Here is a 17,288-nt window from a genome sequence, read left to right on the forward strand (position 1 = left end):
ATAGTTTTGAAGTTTCTGACTTCTGCCTACCCCTCAGAGAGCTGCTCTGCCACGTGGTGAAGATAAAACTGGAGAGCTATGATCTGGAGAGGAACAACAAGGCCCATTCCTGGGAGGACTACGTGAAGGCCTTTCTAGATGCTGAGGTCAGACCTCTCTGGCCCAAAGGCTGGATGCAGGCCAGGTGAGGGCCCACGAGGAGCCGTTATGGGTCGCTGTACGATGAGGCGGAGTGTTCTTGTGGGAAAGAAATATCCGAGTGGTTTTTTTGTGCCAGGCCAACAGGGTCCCTTCTGTCAGGGAACCACTGTCCTGTTGACTGGACTGATCTCACCTGAGGATTTGGGGGCCTACTGGTCTCTATGAAGGGGTCTTCTCGGTCTTCCCTGTGGGGCTTTATTTTTGTCATTCTTTGTCCCACTTCAAAGTTCACTGTGTGCACTTTCCACCTCAATCTGCCCTTTCCTGTTTTGAGAAAATGGCTTCTACTAGAAGCTGAGAGATGGATTAATCTGGGGAACATCTTAATGTTCTGAACAGAAGCCTCATTTGCAAGTGGCATGTGTTTCCATTTGTTTATGTCGTCTTTAATTTCTTTCAGCAATGTTTTATGGCTAGCATTGTGTAAGCTTTTCATGTCCTTACTGAAGTTCATTCCTAATTTTTTTGAAAAGATTTTTATTAAAATATAGCTAACAGATAATACTATATTAGTTTCAGGTATACCCCTAGTTATTCAACGTTTGCATCCCTAAAGAAGTGATCACCACGATAAGTCCAGCAGCCATCTGACACCGTACCACGTTATCACAATATTATTGACTACATTCCCTGTGCTCAATGTTACATCCCCCCGACTTACTTGTTTTATACCTGGAAATTTGAACCTCTTACTCCCCTTCACCTTTTCCCCCTTTTTAAATTTTTCAAGTACAGTTGATATTCCATATTATTTATATTTCAGATGTGCAGCATAGTGGTTAGACATTTATATAATTTAAGAAGTGATCCCCTGACTAGTCTGGTACCCACCTGGTACTATACTTGGTTATTACCATATCATTGACTACATGCCCTATGTGTTACTTTCCATCCCCGTGACTATTTTATAACTACCAATTTGTACTACTTAATCCATTCAACTTTTTCACTCTGCCCCCAGGCTCCCTCCCATCTATCACTCCGATAAATCTAGTCTAGTGCCCCTCTGACACCGTACGTAGTTCTTACAATATTATTGACTATATTCCTTATGCTATACCTTACATCCCCATGACTACTGTGTAACAGCCAATTTGTACTTTTTTAAAAAAATAAATTTTATTGGAGAATATCGGGACAGTGTGTTTCTCCAGGGCCCATCAGCTCCAAGTCGCTGTCCCTCAATCTAGTTGTGGAGGGCGCAGCTCAGCTCCAAGTCCAGTCACTATTTTCAATCTTTAGTTGCAGGGGGCGCAGCCCACCATCTCATGTGGGAATTGAACTGGCCACCTTGTTGAGAGCTCGTGCTCTAACCAACTGAGCCATCCAGCTGCCCTGTCAATTTGTACTTCTTAACCCCTTCCTCTTTTTCACCCACTCCCCAATCCCCCCCTCCCATCTGGCAGCCATCAAAATGTTCTTTGTATCTCTGAGTTTGTTTCTGTTTTGTTTGTTTATTTTGTACTTTAGATTTCACATATAAGTGAAATCACATTGCATCTGTCTTTCTCTGTCTCACATACTTGACTCAGCACAATACCCTCCAGGTCCATTCCTGCCACCACACGTGGCAGGAACCCATTCCCTTCCATGGCCAAGCAATATTCTGTCGTGTATGTGTGCCACCTCCTGTTTACCTACCCATCCATCACCGGACACCCAGGCTGCCTCCACATCTTGGCCATGGTAAACATACGGAGTGAGCACATGGATTCACATGTCCCCTCGAAGGAGCGTTTGGGTTTCTTCAGATGAATACCCAGAAGGGGGATTATTGGGTCCTTCTTTGTCTCTTGTTATAGCCTTTGTTTTAAAGTCTATTTTGTCTGGTGTAAGTATTGCCAGCCCAGCTTTTTTGTTTGTTTCCATTTTCATGAAATATCTTTTTCCATATGGTAGCTCTACTTTTAATTTTTTGAGGAGCATCCATACTATTTTCCATAGTGGCTGCACCAATTTACAATCCCACCAACAGTGCATGAGGGTTTCCTTTTCTACACAGCTTTGCCAGGACTTGTTGTTTGTTGATTTATTGATGATAGTCATTGTGGCAGGTGGGAGGTGATATCCCATCGTGGTTTTAATTTGCATTTCCCTGATGATTAGTGACATTAAGCATCTTTTCATATGTCTGTTAGCCATCTGTATATCCTCTTGGGAGAAATGTCTATTCAGGTCCTTTGCCTATTTTGTAATGGGATTGTTTGTTTGTTTTTTCCCCTTCTTCCGCCTTCCCCCTCACCACTGCGGTTCAAGCCGTTGTTTCTCAGTCTAGTTGTGTAGGACACAGCTCCCTGGTCCATGCTGGTATTTTGAGTCTTGTGCTGCCCCCCACCCCCCACCCCCCAGGCAGTCTGTCGCCAGTCATCGGTCAGCTGCTCACAGCAGTTCACGACAACTCTTGCCGGCTGTCAGCCACTCACGCTGGCCACTGGCAGCTCACGGCAGCACATGGTAGCACACAGCAGCCCAACTCCAGGGAGAGCCGTTGTTGGTCACAATCTTAGCTGTAGAGGGCGCAGCTCACTGGCCCGTGTGGGAATCGGCGACCTTGGTATTAGGAGCTGACGTTCCAACTACCTGAGCCACCCGCTGGCCCTGAATATTTCTTGCCATTCCTGTCTGGCCTGCAAAGTTTCTGTTGAGAAATTAGCTGACAGTCTTAAAGGAGCTCCCTTGTACATGACTAACTGCTTTTCTCTTGTTACTTTTAAGACTTTCTATTTAACTTTCGGCATTTTCATTATGATGTGTCTTGGTGTGGTCCTCTTTGGGTTCATTTTGTTTGGGACTCTGCACTTCCTGGACTTACATGTCTATTTCCTTCACCAGGTTAGGGAAGTTTGCAGTCGTTACTTCTACAAATAGGTTTTCAATTCCTTGTTCTCTCTCTTCTCTTTCTGGTACCCCTATGATGTGAATGTTGTTACACAGTATTGTCGCAGAGGTCTCTTAAACTATCCTAATTTTTTTGGATTCTTTTTTCTTTTTGCTGTTCCAATTGGGTGTTTTCTGGTACTTTGTCTTCCAGATTACTGATTTGATCTTCTGCTTCATCTAATCTGCTGTTAATTCCCTCTAGTGTGGTCTTCATTTCAATTATCGTATTCTTCATTTCTGACTGGTTCTTTTTCTATCTCCTCTTTTATGTTTTCTACCTCTTTGTTGATGGTCTCATTTAGTTCATCTATTCTTCCCCTAAGTTCATCAGTCATCCTTATAACCAGTGTTTTGAACTCTGCATCTGATAGATTGCTTGTCTCCATTTCTTTTATTCCTTTTTCTGGAGTTTTTTTCCTTTTCTTTCATTTGGGACATGTGTCTTAGTCTCCTATTTTGACTGGCTCCCTGTGTTTGTTTCTATGTATTAGGTAGAGCTGCTATGTCTCCCGGTCTTGGCAGAGTGGCCTTATGTAGAAGGTGTTCTATGGGGCTCAGTGGCACAGTCCCCATGGTCACCTGAGCCCCATAGAACTGGGACTCTAGTGGTATCTCCTGTGTGGGTTGTGTGTGCCCTCCTGTTGTAGTTGGGTCTCGGTTGCTGTTGACAACGTCAGTAGGTGGGGTTGGCCCTCAGGCTGACTGGCTGTGAGGACTGGTTATGGGTACAGCGGATGAGCTGTTGTGTGGGGGCTGACCCCACGCAGCAGGATTCGCTTTAGGATGGTTCTACTGCTGTTCGAGCCCTTTGGGTGTGGCGTTTATTGAGCCGGTTGGGTGGTGCTCCGGTAAGGTCTGAAGATAGCCACTGGAAGATTGGTCTGAGGATTCCCCTCTTGGGAGGCAATCCAGTGCAGGCCAAGGTCAGCCACAACTTGTGGTGGGCTTGGAGATGCTTGGGAGAGGCTACACTGGGAACCGATGCCAGCTGCCACTTGTGCAGGGCTTGGGACCCTTTAGTGGACAGCACGAGACGAGCTGTGGCGAGCCACCACTTGTGCCAGGCCTGTGGCTACTTAGTTGAAGCTACGCTCCAGGCCACCTCTGGCTGCTGCTCATGCCAGGCTTGGCATCACCTGACGAGAGGTACAATAGGAATTGAGACTGGTTGCTGCTTGTGGTGGTCTTAGAACTGCTTAGCGAGAGCTACAAGGCATGCCAAGGCGGGCCACTGCTTGTTTGGGGTTTGTGGACCTTTGAGAGATTTTGAGCAAGTCCACAGCGAGAGTCGAGGCAGGCTGCTTGTGTTGGGGAGCTGTTGGAAGAGTCTTGGGCTGGTTTAGCCAGTTGGGTTGGGCAGGGTCTCAGGGAATTACCAGGGCAGTGAGAACAGTATTAGCTAGGTTAATGGAGAGCACAGATTTGGCACCTGCCTGTGACGGGCCGGCTAGGTAGGAAGAGAGCTCCACAAAGGAACAATGGCGGCTGCCAGCACTTTCATTCCCGGGGAGAGTTACCCCAGCCCCTGTCCTTCCAGCCCTCAACCTGAAGTTACTCAATTTACTTCCTCCCCATATGTCCCTGGTGCTTTTGAGCTGCTGCCCCTGTGCTGAAGCTTAGCGTGAGTTTGTGCACTGGCCCTTTAAAAGCAGGTTGTCTAGGTCTCCTGCAGCCCTTTGTCCTTTTGGAACCAATCCCCTCTGGTTTTCATAGCCGAGAGTCCTCTCTATTTTTTTTTCTTTTTTTAGTATAAATGCACTTATTTACTAACCAAAGGGATGATCCTAATTAAAACAACACTCGGAAATAGTTGCATGTAAAATGTTTGTGATAAAGATAACAATACAGTAATAAAAAAAAGCATAGAGATTTTCTCAGTGAACTGAGCCTGTTTATCCTCACAGCTAATTCCTATTCAGCAGGATGAGGTAATTTTTACGTTTTCATAGACCTGAGTACAGGTGACATTGTTCATGACGCATTCCACGTGTTTCCCATCTTCCAGGTTTCTGATTATGCTCTCCTTCCCGTCCCATTCTGTTTTTTTTTTTTTTTTTTTTAAGATTTTTTATTGGGGAAGGGGAACAGGACTTCATTGGGGAACAGTGTGTACTTCCAGGCCTTTTTTCCAAGTCAAGTTGTTGTCCTTTCAATCTTAGTTGTGAAGGGTGCCGTTCAGCTTCAAGTTGTTGTCCTTTCAATCTTAGTTGTGAAGGGTGCCGTTCAGCTTCAAGTTGTTGTCCTTTCAGTCTTAGTTGTGGAGGGCGCAGCTCAGCTCCAGGTCCAGTTGCCGTTGCCAGCTGCAGGGGGCACAGCCCACAATCCCTTGTGGGAGTCGAGGAATCGAACTGGCAACCTTTGTGGTTGAGAGATTGCGCTCCAACCAACTGAGCCATCTGGGAGCTCAGCGGCAGCTCAGATGAAGGTGCCATGTTCAATCTTAGTTGCAGGGGGCGCTGCCCACCATCCCTTGCGGGACTCGAGGAATTGAACTGGCAACCTTGTGGTTGAGAGCCCACAGGCCCATGTGGGAATCGAACCGGCAGCCTTTGGAGTTAGGAGCATGGAGCTCCAACCGCCTGAGCCACCGGGCCGGCCCCTCCCATCCCATTCTTGATGTTGACTCTGCACAATTTATTAAGTTGCAGACAATCTGTTTTTCTGCCATCAGCTGTAGTTTCTTTAACCTTTTCTACTAGGTTACATGAAAACTACTTTGTTTTCCACGTGCTCTCAGTTTTTATGGTGAGTGTTTGCCTTCAGAAGTGATGACGCGGTCTGGTTTGGGCATGGCACCCGTTTTTCGCTGAGCCATCCGTACTCCTACATCCTTCATACACTCATCAAAGCCTTGCTCTCCACTAAGTGCCATCCTCCTACCAGCTGCTGAATGGTGGCCATGGTGGGCGCAGATGGTGTGCAGGGCAAGAGGAGCAGAGCGCGACGTGGAGTGCATGGCCATCCCTCCAAATTCTTCATCACCCCACTGTGGGTGTGTGACTTGCCCCTTCCAAGTCTCCACCGCTCCTACCAGTTTCATTGTGGCTTCTTTATATCCTTGTTTACAGGAATTCTGTCCAGCTAGTCTTCAAGTGGTGCTTAATGATGGTGGTTCTATAATTTGTAATCAAAAGTTGTAATTTTGATGTGATCGTGGGAGGAAATGAGCATAGAATTGACCACTCCACCGTCTTGACCACAGGCCTCAATATCTTTTTTGTTTTTTAATGTAAGCATATCTAACTATATATTTCCTCCTTAGCACTACTTCCACTACGTCCCATGTTTTGGTATGTTGCACTTTTATTTTCATTCTCTTTTAACTATTTTCTAATTTCCCTTGTGATTTCTTCTTTGATCCATTGATTGTTTAAAAGCGTGTTGTTTAATTTCTAGTTTTGTTAGTTTTCCAGTTTTCCTTTAGTTACTTATTTCTAACTTCATCCTGTTGTGGTCAAAGAAGATATTTTGTATGTTTCCTGTTTTATAAGATCTGCTTGCTGAGACTTATTTTGTGGCCTAATATATGTTCTATCCTGGAAAATGCCCTATGTGCACTAGAGAAGAATGTATATTCTGTTGTTGGATAGAATGTTCTATATATGCCTGTTAAAACTAGGTGGTTTATTGTGTTAAGTCCTCTTCTGTATGGATTATTCTATCCATTTTTGTGAGGCGGGTATTGAAGTCTCCAACTGATATTATAGAACTGTCTATTTGTCCCTTCAGTTCTGTCAGTTTTTGTTTCATATATTTTGATGGTCTGTCAGGTGCATGAATGTTTATTATCATTGTATCTTCTTGCTGTATTGAACCTTTTATTAATATATATAGCCTTTCTTTTTTGTAATCTTTCTTGATTTAAAGTCCTTTCAGGGGGTGGCCAGTTAGCTCAGTTGGTTAGAATGTGGTGCTAATAACACCAAGGTTGTCGGTTTGATCCCCGCATGGGCTACTGTTGGCTGTGCCCTCCTTAAAAAAATAAAACAAATAAATAAAAAGTCTTTTGGTGTTAGTATAGCCACACCTGGTCTCTTTTGGTTACTGTTTGCGTGGAATATCTTTTTCTATCCTTTCACTTTCAATCTGTTTTTGTCTATCTCAGGTGAGTCCCTTGTAGACAGCATATAATTTGATCATGTGTTTTTATCCATTCTGCCGATCTCTGTCTTTTGATTGGGGAGTTGAATCCATTTACATTTAAAGTAATTATTGATAAGGAGGGACTTACTTCTGTAAGTTCAATAACACACAAAAACTCTGCTCTCTTATAGCTCCATCTACACCCCAATTGATTGTTGATGTCACAAAATTACATTTTTATGCATTGTGTGCCCCAAAACATAAACTAATAATTTTTAAAAACTACATTAGTCTCTTAAATTATGTAGAAAACAAGATTTGGAGTTACAAACCAAAGTTTAAGTAATACTAGCTTTTACATTAATTGTTTTTTCTTCTTTAAATGTATTCGTCTCTTAAATCATGTAGAAAACAAAAAAAGGTGCAGTTACAAGTCATTATTACAATAATAGCAGCTTTTTAAGCTCATGTATTTACCACTTTGAGATCTTTATTTCTCCGTATGTTTTGACTTATTGTCTAGTGTCCTTCCTTTTCACTTTCCAGGACTCCCTTGAGCATTTCTTGCAGGGCAAGTTTTTTAGTCATGAACTCCTTCAGCTTTTATTTATCTGGAAATGTCTTCATTTTTTCCTTACTCTTGAAGAACAGTTTTGGCACATACAGGTTTCTTGGTTAACAGTATTTTAGTACATTGATTATGTCAGCCCACTCACTGTCTTCTGGCCTCCAGAGTTTCTGATGATAAATCTGCTAATAATTTTATTGAAGAGCCCTTGTATGGGACAGTCTGCTTCTCTCTTGATGCTTTCAAGATTCTCTTTTTATCTTTGTCCTTTAAAAGTTTGATTATAATATGTCTTGGTGCAGGTCTCTTGAGTTCACCTTACTTGGAGTCCTTGGACTTCTTGGATGTTTATATTCTTGTCTTTCATCACATTTGGGTAGTTTTCAGCCATTATTTTTTCTATTCTCTCTGCCCCTTTCTGTCTCTCTCCTTCTGGGACTTCCACAGTGTGTGGTGCGTATATTGTTCTGCTTGATGGTGTCCCCAGGTCCCTTAGGCTCTGTTTGCTTTTCTTCAGTCTTTTTCGTTTCTTTTCCTCAGACTTGATAATTTCTGTTGTCCTAAGTTCACTGATTCTTTTTTCTGCCCACTCAGATTTGCTTTTAAAACCCTTCAGTGAATTTTTCATATCAGTTATTGTAGTTTTCAGCTCCAGAATTCTTTTTTTTGGTTTCTTGTTAGGTTTTCTATCTCTTTATTGATATTTTCATTTTGTTCATACATCGTTTTCTTGACTTTCCCCACATCCTTCTTTAGTTCTTTGAGTATCTTAGCTGTTTCAAAGTCTTTGTCTAATATATCTGCCAGTTAGTCTTTTTCAGGGTCAGTTTCTGTTAATTTTTTTTTTCTTTGAATAGGCCATACTTTCTTGTTTCTTTGTATGCCTCATGATTTTTTGTTGAACACTGGACATTTAAATCTAATGTGGTAACTCTGGAAATCACTTTCCCTTTCCCCTCCACTTCCTCAGGGTTTCCTTTTTTTTTGGTTATTGTTTTTGTTCTTTTGTATATTGTAGGCTGTCTGTATGCCAAGGATCAACCTGAGGTGTAAAGTTAATGTTTTCTTAGATCTTTTCTGAGCCTTTCCTAGGGCATATGAAATCACTTTTTAATTTTACCTATGTATGCAGTTGTTTTGAATGTCTTAGTCTATAATGTCTGGCTCCCCAAAGGGGAAAATTGAAAGAAATAAAGGGGGGTTAAAAAAGGGCACTGGCCTTTTAAGTCTCCCAAAGTTACTTTAACCAGAGGTGCAAGAGTTTGCAGCAATGGGGGAAGGAGGACCAACAATGGCTGCCCACCTCTTTGTCTGCACCTCTGTGTTCAGAAGCAGCAATCAACAGTCAGAGCACAGATCCGTGATATTGGAAGGACTGGATCCTTTATGCCCACCCTGGTTCCCAGAAGCTGTTGCAAGCCACTCTGGGAACAGGTGCACAGCTGTCTGCCTGAGGCTTGGGCATGGGTAGCTGCTGCTGTACTCACAGCTGAAATTAATCTAGTTTACCCATGCAAGTCTTTCCCTGGAAGTTGCCAGCTTTGAACAGAGTCTAGAGTTCCAATATAGTTACATCAGACACTCTGCCAGTGAAGTTGTTGTCCAGGTGGGGAGAAGATTAATTCTGCTATTTAATTCTCGACCATCTTCCCAGAATCCTCTCCTCCTGGAACTAGTGTTCTTGATTGGGCCTGATTCTTCTGTGGGTTGGACAAATCATGGAGCCTTTTCTTGTCAGAGCGTCCCTTCTGTAAATGGAATTGCTCTTTTGTCCCTATAGATTGGACTCCTTAAGGTACATAGGAAAGGGCATAAAGAAAATTGTGTTGAGTTTCTTTGGAAAGAGACATGCTGTGCGTCACTCCACGTTTTACTCTTGGAAAGGATGAGAGTGGGCAGTAAGAAAAGCCTTCAGGGGAAAGACCGCTGTGAGAAGTTTTGGGGGCAGATCCCTAGCCCTTTTCGGGAAATCCGAGACTCTTGGCTTTCAAGTGGCCAGTACAGCCCTTTTGGATCCTCTCACCAGCAATGACGTCACTAGTCCTCTGACATTTCATGAGGAATAGGTACTGAGTACCAGGGATAGTCGGAAGTCTAGAAGCAGTCTCTGCTTTCAGGGGGCTTATGCAAACTGCCCAGTGTTCTCTGTTTCAGGACTCTGTTTAAGGAGAGCAGACGAGGCCACGGGCACCTGACATCAATCCTGTGAGTGTCTCAGTGTTTTCACTTCTCAAGACAACTGTCATGTTTATGTCCTTGGTGGATCTCCTCTAAACCTTTTCTTTGTTCATTCCTTTGAACAGGGCTAAGAAGAAAGTAATGGCCCCTTCCAAAATCAAGGTGAAGGTGAGTCAGCCTGCTCAGGTCACGTGCCATCTGTTCTTATCTCTCTCTAGCCATGCTCATGAAACCTCTTGAGTGACCATGGCAGCTCATTGAGCTTTGCTGGTCTGGAGACAGCTCTTTTGCAGTTGTACCAAAAGGCAGGCTGGCCCACCAGAGGGGCCTAGGGATGGCAGGACAGAGACCTGAAGTGGGCCACTTAGTACCCTCCAGCCTCAGTGCTAGGAAACAGGACCCACCTGGCCAGTTCCATTGTTTGGGGATTAAATGCGGTCTTCCTGATGCCCTCTGAGGAGTGGAAAGCCCCTGCAGATGTGAAGGTATTACACTGACGATGATCTTTTTATGGAAGGACAGACTCCTAGCAATGTGCAGCTTAGCCTGGAGCACAGTGGGAAGGACAGGAAATAACAGTGGTCGGAGAACAGAGACTGGGAAAAAGATCTTAGGTGATGCAGAAACTTTTCAATGTAGTAGAAATTGCTATTTTACTAGATTTCTACCAGTTCCTGAGGCTTTGTAGGGCCCTAACCATCCCTGAGCTGTCCGGGAGAATAAGCTGTGCAAATGGTTTGTTCCTAAGTATCTCTTGAGCTCCTCCAGAGTCTAAGACTCGCTGCTTCAATCCCTTGGGATGCAAGAGTAACGAGATAAGAGTAATGCTCCCATGGAAGGACTTTTCTTTTGAACCCCTGAGGTGTTGGGAAAAACCAAGGAGGAACAGAAAACTAATTCAAGGCCGTTCTCGTGCTACGCATCCTTTCCTGATTGCAGCTGACAACGCTCTGAGATGCTGTGAGTGCCAGTAGGGAGAGTGTCTCTTCGCTCAAGTCTTGTACTTTTTCAGAAACAGCGAAGAGTTTCCTGTGGGTGTGTGTATACTTAGCAACAGCACATGCCTGGGGACACCCAGCCCCAGCCGGCTGGGCGTGTTCAAGTCCACGCACGCCTGTCACCTACTGTCTTCCCCTTTGTTTTGTGATTACACAGGAAGGCCTGATTCTTGGTCTTCTCATGCTTGCGTCCTCACTACAGGGCCAGTGTGGGCATCTTTGGATATTTCTAAACATCAGCATTTCTGCTTTCCTTTAGGAATCCTCTACTAAGCCTGATAAAAAGGTGTCTGTCCCATTAGGCCAGATTGGCGGCCCCCTGGCTTTGCCTTCAGAACACCCGGGTGGAGGCCCGAGCAGTGGAGCTGCAAACAGGGAGCTGTCATCCCAAGCGTCGGGCAGCCTTACAAATCCTGCTCCCGTCAACCTGGAGGACTCATTGGATGGAGATCTGATCCGTAATTCAGCATCCTTGGAGGCTGTGTCCAAGGAACTGGCTGCGCTGAACAGCAGAGCAAGTGGGAGCTCCGAGTTCACATTGCCTGCACCCTCAAAAGCGCCTGCGGAGAAAGTTGCAGGTGTTTTATGTACAGAAGAAAAAAGGACCTTTCCGAAGCCCGGCCCTTCTGCCCCACCACCTTCTAGCTCTCTGCAGTCACCACTCAGTTTTCTGGCTGAACAGGCTCTGGCATTGGGGCAGTCCTCTCAGGAGAAAAAAACAGAGAGTTCTAGCTACAAAGAGCTGTCCTCTCAGGCTGCCCTCAGTAAGGGCCTGCCAGAAGTGCACCAGTCCAAAGCAAAGCACCACGGTTTGCCACGGACATCTCACGCACCCCCGGCGGCAGCTCCCGTGCCCGGCTCCTCGGTCAAAGTCTTTCAGGCAGGCACTCAACAGCAAAAGAGCTTTACCGCCCCAGCTCCATTTGTCAATAAGCTCCAGGGCCCAAAGCCTTCCTCCCCACAGTGTCATCGTTCCCTACTCCAGCTTGTGAAGACGGCAGCCAAAGGCCAGAGCTTCCATCCGTCCACATCAGCCTCTTCAGGAGGCACGCCAGCCTCTAGCAGCAGCTCTCATAAGACCCCAGCCTCGTCCTCTGCTGCCCTGAGCCATCCGACAAAGCAGCACTCAGCCAGCTCTGCAGGGCCGTCTTACAAGAATAGCCCCTTTGCCAGTGCTATCTCCAAACATGGGATTTCTCCTGGCAGCTCTTCCTCTGGAGGAACACCAGTCCAGAGCTCCACTTCCGGGAACCTGCTCCCCAGCACACAGCCTCCCTCCACAGGACAGCCTGCCAGCCGACCTGTCCCAGGATCCACGGTGAAAAAACCATCTGTTTCCCAGAAGCTGACCCTAGTGGCCCCTCCAGGTGGTCCAAATGGAGATTCTAGTGGTGGGACCCAGGGAGTGGCCAAATTACTGACCTCCTCCCTCAAGCCCAGTGCGGTTAGCAGCGTGACATCGTCTACCTCCTTGCCAGTGAGTATCCTGCCACGGCAGCCGTCCTTGTGGGTCTCATGGACAAGGCTGCCTGCCTTGCCCTGGTCAGATAGTGAGACCTGACACTGCAGGGCAGGGTGGAACAGTGGGCCCAGAAAGCAGGAGGACGACCAGGCTTCCTGTTCTCAAGTCTTACCTTTTCTGTTGGCAGGAATCCCAGGAAAGCCTGAAACTTCTTAGGACAAGTGGAGGGGAAGGACTGGCCAGCACTGTGTTTACAGGGAGGCTATGATTCTGGGGGTACAGTGTAGAATGAACCGCAAAACTTGCCTTTCATAGCCTCCCACCTGTCCATCTCTCTAAATAAGTCAGTGAAAATACTACTACATAGCAGATCATTAGGTGCAGATGCTCTTGCCCCGGGAAGATGGAACCTTTTAAGAGTGATTCTCTGCATTGGGGTTTGAAGGGCCCTGCAGGTAGGTCAGCAAAGGCGCTCTGCCTGCAGGAATTACAGGAAGGGTGGAGCAGGTTGGGGAGATGGGAGAGAGCATTTTTCCCAATATATAAAACAACAGTGTGGTTGCAAAGACAAAACTATAGAAAGGTATGTTCAGTGCAGTCTCAGCTGCTTTTGCCCTGCTCCAATGCCCCTGCAAGGTAACGGTTTTCCGTTTCGTTCTAAAAACAAAGATTAATATGTACAAATGTGTGTGTGTGTATGTGTTACGCATATAAAGGTGCACGTACACGTTTAAACACATTTTGGGATGTCTGTAGATAATCCTCTTCCCTCTCTTTCTTGCATAAAGGAGGCGTATTTAAGACCTGCTTTGAAAGTGAACAGTGTGTCCGGGGCGGGGGCATTCCATGCCGTTCAGAGACTGTCCTTTTCCCTCCTTTGGGGCTGCAGAGCAGAGTCCCTGTGTAAGGGGCAGCCGACTTCCGTGTGCATGTCCCCACCCTGTGCGTCACCAGGTTTGGTTTGTGAGCGAGCTGTGGACGGGCAGGAGCTCTGACCCCTTTGTATGTGTTTCCTCCCCAGAAAGGAACAAGCGGGGCTGTGCTGCTGACCAGTTCCTCGCCCTTAAATCTGCTGTCCTCATCCTATAAGGCAGGCAGCCCGAAGCTGCCCGGGGCCGTGAACTCGAACTCCCTGGGGATAATCTCCCCGTTTCCTCTCCGTGTGCTCTCCTTTAGTGCCGACTCCTCTGCCAAAGCAGGGGTCTCCAAGGACGCCATCGTCACAGGCCCTGCCCCCGGGACGTTCCACCACGGCCTCAGCCACAGTAAGTGCTGCTTCCCTTCCTCTCCTCGTGCCCTGGGAGGTCTGCTGTGACCGACTTCTGTTGTCAATGTGCTGGGTTCCTTTGTGTGTCTGGTGTGTGGCCGTGGGCAGTAGTCCCTGGGACCGCGCCGAGCCCTCCCCGGGGGCTCTCACCCAGGACCGGCCACTAGGCCATCCGGGGGCTCTGGACCAGCGAGGCTGCTTTCGCGTTCCTGTCTTCAATGTGTGTGTTTTGTTCTTTTCTCCCCTCCTGTTTCTCTCAGGTCTCCTGGCTGGCTTGCACTCCAGCCCGCCCCACGCAGCGCCTCTCCCACACGCTGCCATGTCCACCCACATCTCGCAGAGTCTGCCAGGTAATTGCCAGGCGGTCAGAGTGCCACGCGCACTGTGCGCCATTCCTCACTCCACACAATAGATGACTTGTCTGCTGCCGAAGATTTTAGTGTCTTCACCTCGTCACTGTGTTGTCTTGCTTTGTCCTTCAAGGCTCTGGCTCTGTGGTAGTCAGAATGACACAGGCTTCTTCCACTTTGAGATTTCCCCTGGTCCCCTGCCACTGGGTCAGCCTTACCCGGTGTGGTCACCGGAAGTCAGCGTGGCCTGTGTAAGAGGCAGAGGAGTCCCCAGCCCTTAGCTCCACTTTTCCTCTCTAATTAACTCAACAAAGAAGGGTAATGGTGCTGATTTCCCAAGGGCTAGTTGGGGGGCTGCAAGGCCTTTGAGTACCAGGCTCTGTAAGCTTAAGTGAGAGGGGACATCCAAGTGGCAGCGAGAGGTCACAGTGGCAAGGCTTCAGGAGGGACCCTTCCTCTGATTTCAGCATGTATCCAAGAGACGGGCAGCTCTCAATTCATTTCAGATGTAAAAGATTGGGGGCACAGAGGATTTGGGGCCCCGTTACCTTTCTTCTGCTTTTCCTCTCCAGAGAACAGTGGCTTTCAGAAAGGGATCCTCGATAAGCCCCTGGTTTATAGGTGTGAAAAGCTGGCACCTTCGTCGTCAGCAGTTGGCCTCGCCCTGGCCTGGGACCTGATTCTTCGGTCCAGCTCATGGAAAGCTGGTGTAGAGCCTCAGGGATCTTGGTTTTCGCCTGTTGCTCTTCTACTTTAGACCTGCATCAGAAAAGACCAGAGGGCTACACTAGTCAGAGAGAGTCACTCCTCCCGGAAGCTGAGCCTGGGGCAGCCCTGGCACACTGGTACCTGGTGGGAGTAAGACGGGGGGCCGCCCGGCTGGGCATGCCGAGACTTGCTACACTAAGTGCTGGCCCCGACACTGCCCAAGTCAGTCCATTCCAGACTTGCTGTGGGGCCCTGGCCCCCATGTCCCTAGGCTGATGTATTTGTACTGAATGCCAGAGACCATTGGGGTGCAAGAATGGATTGTAAATCTCCAAGATGGAAATGTCGCTTCTTAGAGAAAGAAACTGAGGGGTCTGTATCAGCAGTTACTCCATTTTCCCCCAGAAAAGCAGTAAAATATAGTGGACTCACTCGACAACTGGTGGCTGCAGCTATAGTTGAGATTATGATGTAGGCGTCACAGAGCGAGCTGGGTGAGGGCTTGTGGTTTCTCAGAGATTGCACTGCCTCTGCTTGCTTTCAGAACGTCACCCCGTCAAGTAGAGACAGCAATTGAAAAGCCATTGGAAGCATGACTGTTGGGCTGTGGTATTTTCATCAAAAAAGGGAAAAGTTCTTTCTTGTACAGTTTCTTTCCTGTTTTTCCTCTGGGTATTAAGAGGCTATCAGAAAAGCATCTATGCTCAAACAGGCTGAATAGGCTCTTCTTTAGACATTCTTCAGGCTATAGGATTCCATTGAGTGGTTAAATGAGAAGTTGTCTGGACGTTGTAGCTGTGTGACTTGTGTCTGCTTTGCTTTCTTTCCTATGTGGACTCAGATTGCCAGTGCCTTTGAGCTTGTGTATAGAACCTGAGGTCTTTTGAGGGTGAGAATGCTGATTGCTCCTTGAGCTCAGTGTTGCTGTCAAACCCCTGTCATGGAACCCCAGTCTGCCACAGGATGGCAGTTATAGCCGAGAATGAAGTGGCCCACACTGCATAGCAGTCGTGTGTGAACACAGCGCCCAGTGAGGAGCTGCCTCCACGGTGCTCAGAGGACCAGGCGTGCTGCAAGCTGCTGCACGTAGCAACACGCTCAGATCACCTCTGTCAAGTGTTTGTGGCTCATTTGAGCCTCAGCAGTCCCAGCATACAGAGGCTTTTGCTATTAAGTAAGAAGTGATCTCCTTGAGGTTTGGTTATTGCTGACTTAAGGGAATGAGAGATCCTGAAAGATTTATGTTCTGTTTTGCTTATTCTTTTCCAGATGCTTCTCAGCTTCATGGGAAAGGGCCCGGTGTACCACGGAAATTGTGACCTCTTCAGAGGAAAAGCTGGAAGCTGAACGAGTACATCTCTGAAATTGGATAATCACTATACTCTTTCTGCCGATTGGTTTTCTTCTGGAGAAGGCGTGAGTGCTAAGTGGAGCGTCTCTTGGCACTTGTGATGTGCCTTCAGTTAGGGGAGCAGCCTTGTGCTTCTCCGGAGGTACTGACTCGGCCTGGTGCTCCAGGCCTCGTGGCTTTGTCGCGGACAATCGTTGGAGGGGCAGCGCTTGGCTGGGGAGCGCACTGGGTCATGTACGGGCTCTGGTGGCAGCGCTGAACCCTTGACACACCTGTGTTGTAAATCTGTCCGACCCTGGCATTTGGTCAGAGTACCTCATGGCGCCCTACTGGTCAGGGGCTCCTTCTGGCCACAGTAGGATTCCTGGGTGGTCATGATGTCCATCCAGTCCTCAGGCTGTGTGTCAGTGGACAAAAACCCAGGCTAACACCACAGCTGGGAGACTTACCTTGTCTCTTTGAAAAATATTCAGAACACCTAGTGTGTGCTCATCGTGGGGGCCAGTTTCTCCGCTAAATATGACAATGAAGCTCTTTTAGAGAAAAGACCTTTGTAGATTCAACAGTTGTGATAGGATTTTTAAAGACACTTATTTTTGGCTCAGTTTTCATCATTACCATTAAATGCATTGGATAGAATGGGACTGTTCTTCGCACGTCTTATTATAGGAAGACATAATTCCAGTGCCTTTTATGGTGGAGCAGAATTAGACACATGTCCATTTGGCCCTCCCTCTGAGTGGATCTCAGATGAAGACCTTTTTTAAAGATGTCTGTACTTAAGACATAGCCTGTTTTATTTAAGTTTTTTGTGGTTGCACATCATAATCTGTGCTGTCCTGACTTAAAGATCATCTGGGTCCCCAAATCCCAAATCCCAATTCAGCCACCCCCCACCCCCCTCCCACCCCCGTTTTATTTTCCCAGAGTTCACACAGGAGGACTGCAGAGCCCCAAAGGCCTTCTTCATCTCTTGGAGGGTGAGGATATCAGGGGTTCCAAGTCACAGATAGACATTCCAGTTTGTTTTACTTAGAAATCATTCTCAGGCAGAGCTGCAGGAATAGGCCTCGGGGAAGCATCTGCGGTGTAGAAACAGACCTTGAAGTCCTGGGCTCTCCAGGCAGGGCAGCGGGGCTGTGCTGAAGGCTGAGGCCGCTGAGCTTGGAGATGCATCAGAGACAGACGAGAGCAGTTAACCCCGGAGCTCCCGAGGCAGTGCTGTTCCCACTTTACCAGTGG

General features: G+C 47.1%; 1 protein-coding gene across 2 annotated transcripts in view; it reads left to right on the top strand.

Annotated features, from left to right (window-relative positions):
• Positions 1 to 16,929, top strand: part of UBN1 (ubinuclein 1) — a 33,529-nt gene extending 16,600 nt beyond the window's left edge. Inside the window, exons 12-18 of one of the 2 annotated variants that reach the window (XM_033102015.1) lie at positions 38 to 184; positions 9,887 to 9,937; positions 10,036 to 10,078; positions 11,168 to 12,385; positions 13,392 to 13,635; positions 13,898 to 13,987; positions 15,965 to 16,929. In XM_033102015.1, coding sequence (XP_032957906.1) covers positions 38 to 184; positions 9,887 to 9,937; positions 10,036 to 10,078; positions 11,168 to 12,385; positions 13,392 to 13,635; positions 13,898 to 13,987; positions 15,965 to 16,014 — 1,843 coding nt within the window. In that variant the 3' untranslated portion in view covers positions 16,015 to 16,929. The remainder of the gene's footprint in view (positions 1 to 37; positions 185 to 9,886; positions 9,938 to 10,035; positions 10,079 to 11,167; positions 12,386 to 13,391; positions 13,636 to 13,897; positions 13,988 to 15,964) is intronic. The other variant, XM_033102016.1, reaches the window with a different exon arrangement.
• The last annotated feature ends 359 nt before the right edge of the window (positions 16,930 to 17,288 follow it).

The sequence above is a fragment of the Rhinolophus ferrumequinum genome (assembly GCF_004115265.2).
Source record: "Rhinolophus ferrumequinum isolate MPI-CBG mRhiFer1 chromosome 15 unlocalized genomic scaffold, mRhiFer1_v1.p scaffold_54_arrow_ctg1_1, whole genome shotgun sequence".
Classification (NCBI taxonomy): domain Eukaryota; kingdom Metazoa; phylum Chordata; class Mammalia; order Chiroptera; family Rhinolophidae; genus Rhinolophus; species Rhinolophus ferrumequinum.